At 40.9% G+C, this 16,379-nt stretch overlaps 1 protein-coding gene across 1 annotated transcript in view; it reads left to right on the top strand.

Moving 5' to 3' along the window:
* Positions 1–16,379, top strand: part of acad11 (acyl-CoA dehydrogenase family, member 11) — a 90,731-nt gene that overhangs the window by 56,749 nt on the left and 17,603 nt on the right. Inside the window, exon 14 of the mRNA XM_016490030.1 lies at positions 5,638–5,710. Coding sequence (XP_016345516.1) covers positions 5,638–5,710 — 73 coding nt within the window. The remainder of the gene's footprint in view (positions 1–5,637; positions 5,711–16,379) is intronic.

Here is a 16,379-nt window from a genome sequence, read left to right as displayed (position 1 = left end):
AGAAAGGAAAAATTGAAATAGCATCATATGACCCCTTTAATGTTAACCAACAAAAAACATTAAATACATATGTTAAAGGGGTCATAGGTTGCTAAAAAGAACATTATTTTGTGTATTTCGTGTAATGAAATATGTTTATGCGGTTTAAGTTTAAAAAAAAAATTTAAATCGCATCATATGACCCCTTTAAATGGTTAGTTCACCCAAAAATGAAAATTAGGCTGCGTTTTACTCACCCCCGATGCATCCTAGTTGTATATGACTTTCTTCTTTCAGACGAATCCAGTCGGAGTTATATTAAAAATTGTCTTTGATCTTTCAAGCTCTATCGTTGCACTCAGCGGGTGTTGCATTGCTTCTGTCCAAAAGATGTGAAATAAAAAGCACCTTTCCATAAAAAAAAGTGTCTCACACAGCTCCGGGGGGTGAACAAAGGCCTCCTGTAACGAATCGATGCGTTTTTGTAAGAAAAATATCCATATTCAAAACGTAATAATCACTTTAATCTAGCTTGCGCCAGCAGTTGTACACAGAAGCAGTTCCGGGAGCATGACGTACGGGGTCAGCGTTGCGCAGCGTTGCGCATATTATGTTATGAATATTTTATTACATTAATAATGTAATACTTATTACATTATATATGTTTATTACATTGTATGTCGTTATTACAGTATGCTGAGTTATTACATTATGAGTTACTACATTATTTAAAATGTATCTTGCAAAAAATATGCATCTATCCTTTTAAATCCAGACATTATCAAGTTGTGTATACAAGGTGTCATATGGTGTGGTTCCCAACCCTTTTTTCCCCCAGGGACCCCTACTTTAACATTCTAAATTTTGAATGACCCCAATAAAATTAAATAAATAAGTAAATGCAACAACAGCAGAAACAATTAAAATAATGACATTAACAATCAACAGATTTTAAATGAACAAAAAATGTTGGTTAGATGACTACAACATAACATGTTATCCCCTGGCATGTATTGCATATTAAAATAAAGTTTTGGAAAAAAAAAAAAAGATAAACCTCAAATGTCAGAATGAAAGCCATTTTTAAGAAAAGAGATATGAGTCAAAATGATGAATGATTGTAGGTATTTTATTTGCACTTAATAATGTTAATAATTCTAGATTCTTTATTGTCCGAATTGTTTCTATTTTTAGTATGCACATTAGCTTATTTTACATCAACCCGATAAAATTTACAACTGTGCATGAAAATTTGGTCTGATTTTTGCACTGGTTTGAAAAAAAAAAAAAAAACGGCAGACAGGCTGAGTGAAAATGCAAATCCAGTATACACAAAGTGGCGCTGCACTTATATGGCGTTATTTTAACGACAAATGTTGAGAACGCATAATTGTAGCGGGAAAGCACATAAATATAATGCGCGAGCACGAATCTCTCCGCTCGCACGCGGATTTCCTTTGCTCTCGCACAAAACCGGACGTGCACGCTCAGATACACGCTGCTCTCGCCCAGAGAGAGTGCGCGCACTTAAAACGTGTCTATCCTCTAGCTCAAAGTGTGCGCACTCAAACTGTGTCCTGTGCACTCGCAAATCTCTCTATCCTCATGCGCTAGATATTAATTCTTTTCGCACACGAATTAAACGTTGTCAAAAGTTATCAACCAATCAGATTTCAAAGATGGGTCTGTAATTTCTTTACAATTCAGTACTACTTAGTCAGTAATAATCAAACATTAGAAATCAATCGGGTGCTTGGATGATTTGGAAATAACCTAGTTTAACAGTTTGGTCAAACCTCTCTGAACGAGTTATCTAAACAAACAAAAAAGCATATGAATTTGTTGTTTTTATATATATAACCTCTGTCTGTCCTGGTTGGTCTTTATCAATAACAACATATATGTACAAATCATCCAAGCACCCAATTCCTAGCCATTTCTAATATAGGCTACATTTCATTAACATTGCTAAATATTATTAAACTGGAAAGATATTAAAGATCCCTTTGATTGTCAAAAGAATTCCGGGTTCACTTCCCTCCCAGCCAATTAGATTTCACGCATTTGCATCGGTCAGTCGTGGAGGTCTGATTTGTTAAAGCTTTATTTATATAGCACCTTTTAAAACAGTGTTTACAAAGTACTTTACAGAGAGATGCATATTTGCATTCACAGAAAATAATAAAATACAAACATAAAAGACATAAAGTGGGCCTAGTAAAACAAAGTACAATAACTGCGAGCGGAGAGATTCGCGCTCGCGCATTATATTTAAGTGCCTTCGCGCTACAATAATGCGCTCTCGACATTTGTCATTAAAATAACGCCATACACTTATTGCTTCATCACAGTTCTCTTCAGTGATACATTCATATAATTAATTAATATTTTAATTCATGTAATTTCCCTCTGTAAAACCTTTCACTGTCTTCTGCTATGTTTTCATACAATGCGAAACCAACTCTGCATGCTGTGCCTAATTGAGGCTGTTATTAACTTTGCTTAATTGTACAGTATTTACTTTTTTTTTTTTTTCAAATCCCGCATTCAAAACCCACATTTAAATACAACAACAGCCCTCACCACTGATATAACAGAACACTTGACACTTGACATGTTGCCCATAACAATGTCCTGACAACCACTTACATTTAGTCATTTAGCAGACGCTTTTATCCAAAGCAACTATAATAAATAAGTGACTAAATTATTATTATTATTTTTTCTTTCAGAAAACATGTAGTTAGTAAATAAATGAGTGTAAGTCTAATAGGGGCAAGTTTTTTTTTTTTTTTTTTTAAAGAATAGAATTAGAATAGAGAGTGCTAGAGTTAGAGGATCAAATAAAGATGGAAGAGATGTGTTTTTAGCCGAATCTTGAAGATGGCCAAGGACTCGGATTGAGATGGGCAGGTCATTCCACCGGGAGGGAACATTTAATTTAAATGTCTGTGATAGTGATTTTGTGCCTCTTTGGGATGGCACAATAAAGCGACGTTCACTTGCAGAACGCAAGCTTCTAGAGGGCACATAAGTCTGAAGTAATGAATTTTGGTAAAGGGGTGCAGAGCCAAAATTAAAAAAAAAAAAATGTAGAGTTTCAATTATTGCATAAAAGCTTTGATTAACAGACATTCCACAGATAATGGTTTATAAAAGCTGCCAAACCTTCAGAATTGTTATTTCCTTGTAGGAACTAAGTTAACTTTGGTAACATCACAAATTACATTAATATCAAGCCTTTTTTTTTACATTTACATTTAGGTAAAGGGGTGCAAAGCCAGTGGTGGTTTTGTAGGCAAACATTAATGCCTTGAATTTTATGCGAGCAGCTATTGGTAGCCAGATCAAATCAATAAACAGAGGTGTGACGTGCATTCTTTTCGGCTCATTAAAAATTAATCTTGCTGCCGCGTTCTGGATTAATTGTAAAGGTTTGATAGAACTGGCTGGAAGACCTGCCAAGAGAGCATTGCAATAGTCCAGCCTGGACAGAACAAGAGCTTGAACAAGGAGTTGTGAAGCATGTTCCGAAAGAAAGGGCCTGATCTTCTGAATGTTGAATAAAGCAAAATCAATCATAACTCCAAGATTTCTGGCTGTTTTTGAATGAGTTATGGTTGATGTGCCTAACTGGATGGTGAAATTGTGATGAAATTATGGGTTTGATGGAACCACAAGCAGTTCTGTCTTGGCAAGGTTGAGTTGAAGGTGATGGTCCTTCATCTAGCAAGAAATGTCTGTTAGACAAGCTGAGATGCGAGCAGCTATCTTCGGATCATGAGGATGGAATGAGAGGTAGAGTTGAGTGTCATCAGCATAGCAGTGATATGAAAAGCCATGTTTCTGAATGACAGAACCTAGTGATGCCATGTAAACAGAGAAGAGAAGTGGTCCAAGAACTGAGCCCTGAGGCAACCCAGTAGTTAGATGTTGCAAATTGGACACATCACCTCTCCAAGATACCTTGAAGGACCTATCTGATAGGTAAGACTCAAACCACTGGAGTGTGGTTCCTGAGATGTCTTTTGCAAATAGTGTTGACAGGAGGATCTGGTGGTTAACCATGTCAAAAGCAGCGGGCAGATCCAGCAAGATAAGTATTGAAGATTAGGAATCCGCTCTTGCTAGTCTTAGGGCTTCAACAACTGAGAGCAAGGCAGTCTCGGTTGAATGTCCACTTCTGAAACTAGACTGGTTGCTGTCGAGGAGGTTGTTCTGTGTGAGAAAGGCAGAGACTTGGTTGAACACAGCTCGTTCAAGTGTTTTTTTCAATGAAACGAAGAAGGCAAACCGGTCTGTAGTTTTGTAATGGCTCGTTTCCACCGAGCGGTATGGTATAGTATAGTACAGTACAGTAAAGTACGTAGGGGTAACCCTGATCAGGCTTGCATTTCCACTGCCAATAGCATCCTTACTTGGTAGGCGTGGTGTATGCCAGAAACTTGCAATCGATGTCACTTGATAGGCATGGTGTACGCTGGAAATTAGCGATCGACGTCATTCTCATGCAAAGAGCTGTAAACAACAATGGAGGACATACAGCAGATCCTATTAGGGTAAGCTAACATAAGCTAATGTTTTTACGTTGCACGCCGGCATTGTATTAATATTACGGTGTCTTGTTTCGGCTGTGTATTTAAAATTCCCCTTGTAGCACGCGTAAGTGGCGATTCTCTGTAAACCAATCAGCGTTCTGCAGTCAGTCTAGCTCCAACTGCAGAGTGCAGGTACAACTGCAGAGAAATGACTTGAAGGAGATGCGATGGAATAGGATCAAGCAGACAAGTAGTAGGATGATTAGAAAGGATGAGATTCTGCCTTCTACCTCAGAGAGTGAAGAGAAGGATGTGAATGAGTGTATATTTGCTGGTAAGATGTGCTTGACAGATTGTGGTGTGGAAAGTATCAGTAGCACTGTTAGCATCAAGAGATAATAACTGTTTAGGGGGAGGAAGCAAAGATGAAACCATAGCAGATAGCCGGGAGGGTGAGTGAGCGTAGGTTAAGTCGAAAGATGACATGAGGAGGGGTATGTGTTGTGTCAGGAACCATGTTGAGGTTAAGAGTGAGGAGGAAGTGATCCAAAGTGAGGAAGTGATTTTTTCTTAATGTCTACTTGAAATATGACATTTAACTATCAGAGAGTCTAGTTGAGTTCTGTGAAAAATCACACATTCTTCTGGCTTTATAGGGATATTACATAGGTGTAATGATATTTATACTGTACAACCTGTATTTTCTATCCCCTTACCCTAAGCCTACCCCTAAACCTACCCCTCACACAAAAATTTTAAATTTTAGATTTAAAAAATATTTTGTATTATTTATAAGCTTGTTTAATCCTGGGAACAAAACAAAGGTCAAAATCTACTGGTATTACTATCCTTGTGGGTACACGTGGTCCCCATAACATAGGGAATACCAGGTACACACACACACACACACACACTGGTTTCCATGTTTTATAGGGACTTCCCATAGGGCAGTACAAACTGTAAAATGTTTAGATTTTCAAAAAACTTAATTATAAGCTGTTTTCCTCATGGGGGACAAAAAATTACTGTTTGCAAAAGTTACTTAGTCGTAAATGCTCTTTTAGCCTTTCTTTAAAAAATGTGCCAATGAGGTGTTTTTTCTTTTTTCTTTCTTTTCCAGGTGCTGGTAACCCAAAGTGTGAGATTGCCATAGTCATGTGCAGGAGCAAGTCACTGGATTCAAATAGTGACAGGTACTGGATCTCTAACATGCACTCCAAAAAAAGTCTATCAGCATAACTAGGTTAAATTAGCATACTGTCACAAAAGTTATTTTTAAACGTATTTATGACTGGCACTCGCAGATATTTTGCGATCTCTCTCTCTCTCTCACTCTCTCTCTCTCACACACACACACACACACACACACACACACTCGCACACACATTCTGGCATGAGACCCTGTGGCGGTGAGATCTGTGTTGCCTGCATTCTTTCACTAAGCTGACTTTAAACAACTCAGTACAGCTGAGCTTTGACATGCCACTGTACTAGCTAGACTTTAATCACATTTTACTGCAGAACTTATTAGAACTTTATAACTCTCAGATATTAATATTAGAGTTTTTATGTTGCCAAATGAACAATAAGTAGGTCTAAACCTTAAACCCTTACAGGGCTGGGCCCCTCATTCATGTTCATAGCACTAATGGTGCAGGCTGAATTATACGCCCTAATGCATGGGAAATTTTGAATATTGAGGACTAGGAGTTCCACAAATTAAAATAATCACCAATTTGTCAATAAATTAACCAATGTAATGTATTAATTTAAATATATAAATAAATGACTTGTTAGTGAAAGTTCTAGGAATACATGGATGTCATAGTTTGTTTACTTCAGAAAAAAGAAGAAACATAGTGACGAGAGGACGTGACGAGGCTAAAAATAATAACAAGGTTATCAGCACACTTAGTATGTACTTATATTCAGGAAATAAAATAATTATTTAATAGCAAAAGTTACAGTGTCCTCCCACCCGATGAACTAGGTTCATCAATTCTCATTTCAAGGATGATCAATGAAACTAGCTGCAAATTATATATTAATTGCACAGGTCTTAACACACTGCCTCATGAAGTACGAATATTGCATGAGCGCACCAGGCCATCTCATTCTGAATTTAGTTTTTCAATTTTTCCCATTTTCCAAGTCTGACGAGGTACCTTGTCCTCTCCAATTACGACATCATCACGTTCCTTCAGCATAGTTGTCACACTTCCCGTAAGGCAAGGAGCGAGGAGACCAGGGATACATGAAACAATAGTCTTTTAATCCAAACATCCAAGGAATTACACGGGGCAGACAGGAGCACAGGATGGCTCGTCGGTCGCGGCGGGCTCTGGCTCTCCGTCAGCGGTGGGCTTAATTCCTGGGAACTGGCGGGGAACGGAGATCCATTTCTCGCCAGTGTCCACTCCACAAAGGTGGCGAATTCAGCTCGAGGGTGCTCTGCACGCGGTGTTGAGGCTGGCGTCATAGAACGCGCAGAGCGCGTCGTCCGGGTAGGTGGTGAGATGGGCAATAGCCAGAAACAGTCTGGTATGACCCTCGAGCGAATTTTCCCCTGCTCCAGCAGGAGGAGGAGGAATTCGGGGCGAAGGAGGGGATCCATACGGGCACACAACGGAAACAAAAACACTGAGAGAAAAAACTCGGAAACAAAACGGAGGGGAGACACGGAGGTAACTGTATTTTGGTCCGAGATTCTGTCACACTTCCCTTAAGGCAAGGAGCGAGGAGACCAGGGATACACGAAACAATAGTCTTTTAATCCAAACATCCAAGGAATTACACGGGGCAGACAGGAGCACAGGAAACACCAGGGTTGACGTATAATCTCGGACAAGGACAGACAGCACAGACTCGAACTTAAATGCAAGGGATAATTAACAAACACAGGTGTACTGAATGACTAATTAACTGGGAAGCGGAACACATGGGGAAGAAACTGGGTCACAGAGCACAACAACCAGTCCAGAGGCATGACATTAGTAGCCTTTATTGAATCACTTTTATGTGTGCTGACTTTAAGTCCAGCAAATGGTCTTTATGCCAACTGTTCCCAAAGGTAGTTAGGAGTCTCTGTCAGTACTTTAGTAAACAAGCATGCTCTTTGGTCAGATTTGAGGAAGTAGATGCTGAGACCATAGTTTTGGGTGGCAGAGAGGTTACAGAGGTTAGTCTTTTTCCTAAAAAGAAATGTGAAGGTGTTAAAGGTTGGGGCTCATCTGTGCCATTGTGTATACATGAAAGTGGTCTAGAATTCAGAACCACTTCCACTTCTGTCAAAATAGTAGTCATCTCTTCAAAGTTTAGTGAGGCTTTTTCTAGGACTTTTTTTTCTAACAAGCCTCTCCCAAAATCCTCCCCACCAAGTAGCACTCTCCACAATAAATTTGCAAGTAATAAACCTTGATGAAAAGAAATGTGTAAGCTAAGAGATTTTAAAGGACTTCTACAGTTCTTTCAAATCTTGGTCTGCCCTCTGTCAAGTCAAGTCAAGTCACCTTTATTTATATAGCGCTTTTAACAATACAGATTGTGTCAAAGCAACTGTACAGCATTAATTAGGAAAATGCTGTGTCAATTAGGGCTGTCACGATATTAGATTTTTCACACCACAGTTATTGTGGCCAAAAGAATTCAAGATATCAATATATCGCAATATCTATAGAAACCTTTGGGGGAAAAACTTTATCAGTCAAATAATTTTTTACTTTGTTTATTTTGTTTTTATTTTTTGACCCATGCAACGAACATAAGGATACAGCTAAACAGGGCACATGCATTTTCACTTCTTACATTCTCAATCTATGGCAAATTTTTATGAAGGAAGACAAGCATGTTAAGTTTCTCTGGTTTCAAACTGGAGCGAAACACTGTCTGAATGTTTCCTGAAGAACTGAAAAGTCTTTCTGAAGCAACACTTCTGTGCCAGTTTTGCCAACCTTGGAAAATCCTCCTCATTGTCTTTCCACCACTGCAGTGGGTCTTTATCCACAGAAATAGTGGGCAAGGCTGTGTATGCAGAAACTTCTTGAAATGCTGGTGTAGATTTTACCATGTCTGCTGATTGTTTGTTCTTCTGTTTTTTCATTGTTATCATTTTGAGAATACCAGCCAAGCCTTTTGGGGCCTCAGGGATAGAGACACTGATCCCCTCATCTTCACATTCTCCTCTGGCAGAAGACTCCTGTGAGAGAGTACAAGTGCTACCTACATTGTCAGAAGACTCCTGCGTGAGATGCTGCTCTAGATGTCTTTTAATTGAATCTGCCTCTTCCATTAAGTTCAACTTGAAGCGGGGGTCAAGTACGGAGGCCATGTTAATCACTGTAGATGAACCAAAGAGAACATTCATTATTAACGGAGCTCATAAAACACAATCAGTCATGATGAGTAGTAATGATATAAGACTATGAATAAGGTGAGGTTGGAGAAATGTGTGGTACTGGCCTACTCACCATTAGCCATATTGGAATCCTCATACCGCTCTTGTAAGTTCTTGCAGATTTCATGTTTCATGCTCCTCACCAGGCTGCTGACATCATCCTTTTCTGCCAGGATGGATTCAGTCAGATGCTGAAGGACAGGCCTCAGGGATGAGATTGTGATGCAGGTCTCTGCAGCCAGGGAATCAATAAAGGTTCTGAGTGGCTTCAGCACCTTACATGTTTCCTCAAGTGTAGAGATGTGTGACCCCCTTAGCACAAGATGCCTGGTATTTCTGTCAGCCATGAGAGTTGCTGTCACTGCAGCATGTTGTTCAACAAATCTGCAAACATTATATTAGATGAAGTTAGAAAAATGTTCCTAATCTACACAACAGGCTTGCTGAGAAGCATACAGCAGATGTGTGTGTGTGCGTGTGTCAGAGTGAGAAAAGGCAAGTGAGTTTGTAAAACTAAAGCATTTCTTTATCTGTTGTTTTCATTTACATTTTTGTTTTCATGCACCCTTTGCCTTTTAAGCATAAGAAAGCTTATGCTGAGTTGACACTGACAGAATAATTAAATGAACAGGATTATTGCCATGCACAAGAAATTCAAACCTACCTAGAAATCATGTCGTACGTAGACCCCCATCTAGTCACAACGTCGTGGATCAAGGTATGTTGAGGAAGATTAAGTTCTGCTTGCTTTTTCGCCAGCTCTCTCCTTCTCTTCCATGAGTGGTTAAATCCTTGGACGACACTCCTGCAAGCCCTCACAGCAGCATCCACTTGGTCAATCTTCAGGGCCTTTCCAAGTGCAAGATTTAAATTGTCCAAAGCAGCTGAGCCAGTTCGATGGGAGGAGGGATTTAAATGCAGCCTTCATATTTGTGCCATTGTCAGTAGTGACACACTACTGCTGACTGACACACTGCTGACTACTGAATTAGGTTTTCGTATGTCTCTTTAATGTTCTCACTGGTGCGGTCATCAGGTAAAAATGCAGTCTCTAGACATGCAGCTTTCATTTCCCATGCTGGTGTGATGAAATTAACTGTTACGCTCATATAGGGGTGTCCAGTATTACTGGTCCAGAGATCAGTTGTAAATGCAAAGTGCTTGGCCTCAGCCAAAGTGTTGGTAATCTTAATTTTAAGTACATGTTTGGGATTTCCTTTTCAGAAAAGTGTTGTCTTCTTGGGATTTTGTATTTTGGAGCAACTGTTTTCATCAGTGCATTAAATCCTGGCCTCTCTACTATTCTAAAGGGCATCATGTCCTTTGCAATGAAGTAGGCTAGTGACTCAGTGATGGCTGTGTCCTCACATGCACTAGCCATGTCTGCTTTCCTCTTCCTTTCCACAGAATCAAAAAGTGTCAGCTGACCTGAGACTCTGGTCTTCTCGGTCTTCTTTGAAGCGCCCTATGATATAACAATAGAGAAAATACTGTCAAGATCAACAGTATGATGAATATATATTAACATCAAAACTGATACTTTAACCTGTTAACTTGCGTACCCCTATTTTAAGCTCTTTAACCTATGGTTGCGCCGTTGCCACCACAGATGAGGCATTAAGTGAATGGCACTGTGACAAACCTAAAAGAATCACCCTTTATTTAAATATAAAGTGGACAAAGCCTCTCACTCTCCAGCTCGGACGACATGATTCTTGCGCGCGCTGCATCTTCTTCTTGTTTGACACTGGTGTCAGCGTTAAGGCACAATATTGCCACCTGGGAGGTCAACCAGGTACTGGCGCTGGAGAATTTAGATGTCGTGTTATCATAAGTGTCCTGTTCATTTTAAATATCATGGTTATATGAAAAGTAATCAGATCTAGCAGTTTTTAATGCTTTTCTGTAGGATAGGGTACTTTCCCGCCAAGCAGTACGAAATACCTATAGTTTTGTTTTCCTCCAGCTGCTCTCCATTTTCCGGGCTGCTCTCTTTAGGGTGCGAGTGTGCTCATTATACCACGGTGTCAGACTATTTTCCTTAATCTTCCTTAAGCATAAAGGAGCAACCTGTCAGGGTAGGGGACAAAGGGATGAGGCGAGGACTCAGTAGTGCAGAGTAATGGGCTTTTAATAGTAGCTTTTAACTTTTAATAGTAGTGAGCCACGCGCTCACATGAAAACAACGACATGACGGGAGTGTCAGGGCTCGGTCACAAAACCTGGCGTCCCTAACGAGGAATACCAAAAACAAGATAGGAACAAGACCGCACAAGACCAGCACAAACATGACAACACAAGACCGACACACAACAACAGACAACACAAGACAGGAAAATCAAAACATAAAGACAAAGAGGGGAGGGAGGGAAGGGAGCCAAGCCAGTGCCAGCAGGACAGCCCAGACAGTCAATAAAGGGACCAGGGAGGGGCGGGAGGATTGAACCAGGGAGGCTCCAGCGGTTCGGGAGTCCTGGCTGAGGGCCAGAGTGGAGCTGGAGGGACGGACCAGTGAGGCTCCAGCAGTCTTGGAGTCCTGGCTGAAGACCAGGGCAGAGCCGACTGGACAGGCAGCAAGGGCGGTGCCTGCATCAAGGACGGAGCCGACAACAAGGATGGAGCTGGCAGGGCAAGGAGTTTGAGCGGCTCTGGCAGGGCAAGGAACTTGGGTGGTGCCGGCAGGGCAAGGAGCTTGGGCTGCTCTGGGACGGCCTCCGGGCCAGCAGCAGGCTCCTGGACGGTCTCCGGGCCATGGTGGATGGAGGAAGCCTTCGTCCTCCTCCTCCTCCGTTTCCGAGAGCGGGGCACTGCGATGTCGTCGGCCCCCTCTGGGGGCTCTGAAGCTTCGTCGACCGCCTCTGGAGGCACTGCAGCCTCATCAGGTGCCTCTGGGTGTCGCTGCGGCTTCTCTGGCCGCCTCTGGGGGTGCTTTTGTGGTAGAAGTGATGGTTCTATACTTGTCACAAGGAGTAGAATTTACAGTTTTAGCATAACTCGGATATAAAATCAGCAAATTCTTTAATAAAGTCTGTATGGTGCCCTCGTGGCCTGTATACAGTAGCCAGTACAAACATCACTGGGGATTTATCATTAACACTTGTTTCTCTGGATAATGTTATATATGAAGCACCATTACTTCAAACAAGTTATACTTGAAGCCCGCCCTCTGAGAAATACTGAAAATATTGTTATAAATTGTAGCAACACCTCCCCCTTTATCTTTTGGACGTGGCTCATGTTTATAACATTAATCTTGGGGGATATACTCGTTTAAAATAATGCAATCATCAGGTTTTAGCCAGGTTTCTGTCAGATAAATGCAGAGCACTAATTCCTAGTATGGGTCACCATACTTGGCCACATGTCACGTCACTTTCACTTTCACTTTCAAATTGTTACTCTTAAATTGGTTTGGACGTTGTATATTAGTTGTCCAAGTATATTACTTTGCACAGACCTCTTCTTGCTATAAATCTTTTCAAAGCGAGGAGAAATTTCTCTGTGGTCTGATCTGACATTATAAATGCACATCCCAAGTAACAGCACATCTAAAAAGTGCAATATATGCCTTTTTGATGTCTCATTTGATTTGACATGCAAAGGACCAGCAAAATCCACACCAGTAATTTCAAAGGGTTGCACTTTAGTAACTCTGTCACTTTGCTGAGCTGATTTTGCTATTAATCTTTTACAAACAGGACAGTGTCTTACAGTTTGTTTCACAAGCTGTCGGACATGTAAAATCCAGTATTTCTCTTTCACCTGAACCAGTGTATCTCTTACACTTTAATGCATCACTGTTTCATGATAACTTTGAACTAGCAATTCAGAGTATCTTTGCTTCGTGGGGAGCACCCATGGTTGCCGCACTCAGAAACTGAACTTGAACTGTTGCAATCATGCTCCTACATTAATTAGTCCATTCTCATCTAAAAAGAGTTTCAAATCCTTAATTTAAGAGACTTTGTCAACCATTTGGCCTAGTCTGAGCAAATATATTTATCTGCTGAAACTTTGTTCCCGAGTTATCTTTAACCAATATTTTTCAGCTGCTAGTAGTTCTTCTGCTGTGAGTTCGCCTTGGATTTTACATCTGGATCGAGCGATCTCTTTATCTAAGCTGTTATTCACAGCACTGTTTTCAATCTGCTATATTTCGTTGGATCCAAAAGAGGTTTTGTTGGTGCAACACCACCAAACTTCAGTGGTGAAGGTAACAAATTACAACTACTCACGTAACGGTAATTAAGTAATTTTTTCGGGTACTTGTACTTTTTTGAGTATTGTGACGAGTGGGGAAGACGAGAGAGGACGAGTGTGCGGCAGTCGTCCGCGAGGGGCTGCCGCTTTACTTTCATTTTGTGTTTGTTTATTTTATTATTAAAGTTTTGTTTAAGTGTTTGCCGGTTCCCGCCTCCTTCTTCCCGACCTACGAACATTGTTACATTGGTGCCGAAACCCGGGAGGAAGGAGGGACACACTGTCAGAGAGCCCTCGCTGCTGAGGGGGATCGCGGTGCTGAGGAGATCGGGCAGCAGGAACAAGCGGAGAGACCGCCAGTGGCTGCCCGAGGCGGTGGTGCTGGAACTGTGGAAGACGAGGTGGGACGGAGAGCACCTGGGTCGAGTAGGGGTGGCTGCCGTCCGAGAGGGAGCGGAGGAGTCGGCCCCGTTCGCCAGGAGGCCGGAGCCTGCTGCCATCCGCCATGATTGGGGAGGAGCAGGGAATGGGGGACTCGCTGCCGGCTACCCTCAATAGGAAGAGCCATCGCCGTCCGCCAGGAGGCGGAGGAGCGATGGGCCATCCACCAACGATGTCCAGTACCATCGCATGGCATCGCGAGTGAGAGCCTCTCAGCTGGTTGAGGACCAAGCGGCAGTGTGTCCGGGAACCGGACCGATAATTTTTTATTTATTTTTTCCTCTCTCACCTCTCTTGTATCTGTCTCTCCTCATCCTTCCGTCTCCTTTTCTCTCGCCTCGTCTGTCTGTCCTTACCCCCAGGTACGCTGTGGCCACCGTGATTGGCTCCCCCGGAGGGGGGAGGGGCTGCTGCTTTACTTTCATTTTGTGTTTGTTTATTTTATTATGAAAGTTTTGTTTAAGTGTTCGCCGGTTCCCGCCTCCTCCTTCCCATGACTACGAACTTTGTTACAAGTATAGCTGTACTTGTAGAAAACAAATGCTTTTCAACTCTCTGCAGACACCGGTTGAAAAGCATTTGCTTCAGTGTAGTGACGCACATTTGCGAATTTTTCAAATCGTGTACACATTAATGAATTGCACTGTGCCTTGTTCATTGGTAGTTGTGTGTGTGGGGGACGTGCAATGCTGTAAACTGCGAAAATTAAGTCTCAAAATCCAAATGAACCGAACAAGATCGACTCGAACTAGACGTCAGTTAATGCACGCGTGTCACCTGATCCACATATGCACGGATTCCTTTTTGCATGAGCAATTTATGATATATTAATGCAGAACAGAACATTTTTATTCGCAAACATGTCTGTATTTGTAAAAATCGCTGCACAATCATTTAATCCTGAATTCCACAGACTCAAATTGAAAGGCATTTGTTTGTGGTTAGTAAGATACATGTATAAAATTTATGCAGTACTTGGATAATTGTGCGTGCATCTATTAATCCTTTTGAGTCTAATATCATCCCATACTCTTTCCTCTCCGAAAGTGAGTTTGACACGCATCCGCCTCCTGTCAATTACAGAGTCTGAATGTCCGCGCGGGATTGCAGGTATTCCGCATAATTTTAATCATTCCCTCGCAAATGTGGCGAGAGCTTTATTGTAACATGAGAACACAGTCATGTAATCACAGAAAATGTCTCTAGGTTACGTATGTAACCATGGTTCCCCGAGGGAACGAGACGCTGCGTCGAAGGGAATGTTCAAGGGAACGCCCTTGCGTGACCACCCGCAAGGGCGTTCCCAAAGCGACTTCAACGCAGCTCGAGTTCCTGAAGGGGAACTGGATGCGAGCTCTCAAATATGCCTAACTTATACAAATGAACTGTCTGTCCTCTCACTCCGATATTGCTTGTGCGCACGTCAAAGCCATCTGATGTTCCATTTATCTAAATAAACAACATATATGGCTCTTAAAACACTGCCTATGAAAATTCAGTATTGTCAGGTCATTTGTTTTATAATTTCATTACTGACTGTGTACTTGTCCTTTTTTTGTAAATTCAATTCAGTTTGAAATCAAATTTGAAATCATGCTTGCTTTTGCTGTAAGCTTTTGCAACAGTTACCCTATTTTAAAGACACAAATACACAGAATGAGCAAATGTTTAAGATTGAGATTTTTGTAATGGTAATTAATCAATGTTTATATGTAGGCTATGTACATAAAAGCCTACATTAAAATCTGTTCATCATATAAAGCGAATGTGTCTTTTTAGAAGACTTGGATTAAACCACTTAAAGCTTGAAATAATGATTGCCTTGGGGAAAAAAATGGATGAAAAAAAAAGAGATATTATAATATCTATATGGCAGTATACAGTATGTGTTAGTTTTGCCAGTGGTATTGAAAATGATTCGTCAATCGTCATGAAATCAAAAATGACCCTAATTGCTTTTTTAGTGCACATTGCTAGTCTTGTGGTGAACAATTAAACCGTGGAAGTCAATACACTGGGAAAAAAAAATTGTCTGACGTCGTAATCTTTAATCCAAAACTGAAAATTTTGCTTTCGCTCTGGAATGGCGTTCTCGCTCTGATGACGTCAGTTTGACGGCTTGGGGAGAATCCTCTTGTTAAGTATGACGTAAGGACTGCTGTTTCCGGGTCCATGCCTCTACTTATTTCACTTGAGAATACTACCTCAGCAGCCATTTATGAGCACTATTTAATTAATATGACATATTTAAGCTTAGCATTTAAAAAAATTGCTGTGCACACTACAGTCTCCGACACTAATATTTTAGCTGAATCACTGTCTGGCCATCTGGGATTTTAGTATGGAGATAAAGGGGTTATAATTTTTCAGTATTACATGGCATCGTGGGTGTACTTTTTTACTCACCCTCAAGGCATCCTAGGTGTATGTGACTTTCTTCTTTCAGTTGAATCCAATCGGAATTATATTAAAAATTATCCTGGCTCTTCCAAGCATTAGAATGGGAGTAGGTGGGTGTTTTTGTTCAACAGTCCAAAAGGTTGAATTAAGGCCTCCTTTAGCGGACCAATGCATTTTTGTATGAAAAATATCCATATTCAAAAAACGTTATAAACACTTTTTTTATCACTTCTGCTGACTGTCATATGTGCAAGCTGTTCTGTTCTATTTAAAGAAATATGAAGTAAACGTGAATACATAATGTGCACACTTTTGGAGTAAAAGTTTGTATGTTGTGTAGCGAAGCACTGATCAAAGATAAATGGAAGCAAATGCGATTGAATATGTACAGTGTCTCATTGTTCTATTCAAAATATCATTAACTCCCG

Source organism: Sinocyclocheilus anshuiensis, unplaced genomic scaffold (assembly GCF_001515605.1).
Source record: "Sinocyclocheilus anshuiensis isolate Anshui unplaced genomic scaffold, SAMN03320099.WGS_v1.1 scaffold106, whole genome shotgun sequence".
NCBI classification, from domain to species: Eukaryota; Metazoa; Chordata; class Actinopteri; order Cypriniformes; family Cyprinidae; genus Sinocyclocheilus; species Sinocyclocheilus anshuiensis.
Note: the sequence above shows the minus strand (reverse complement) of the source record. Positions and strands in the feature narration are given on the sequence as shown.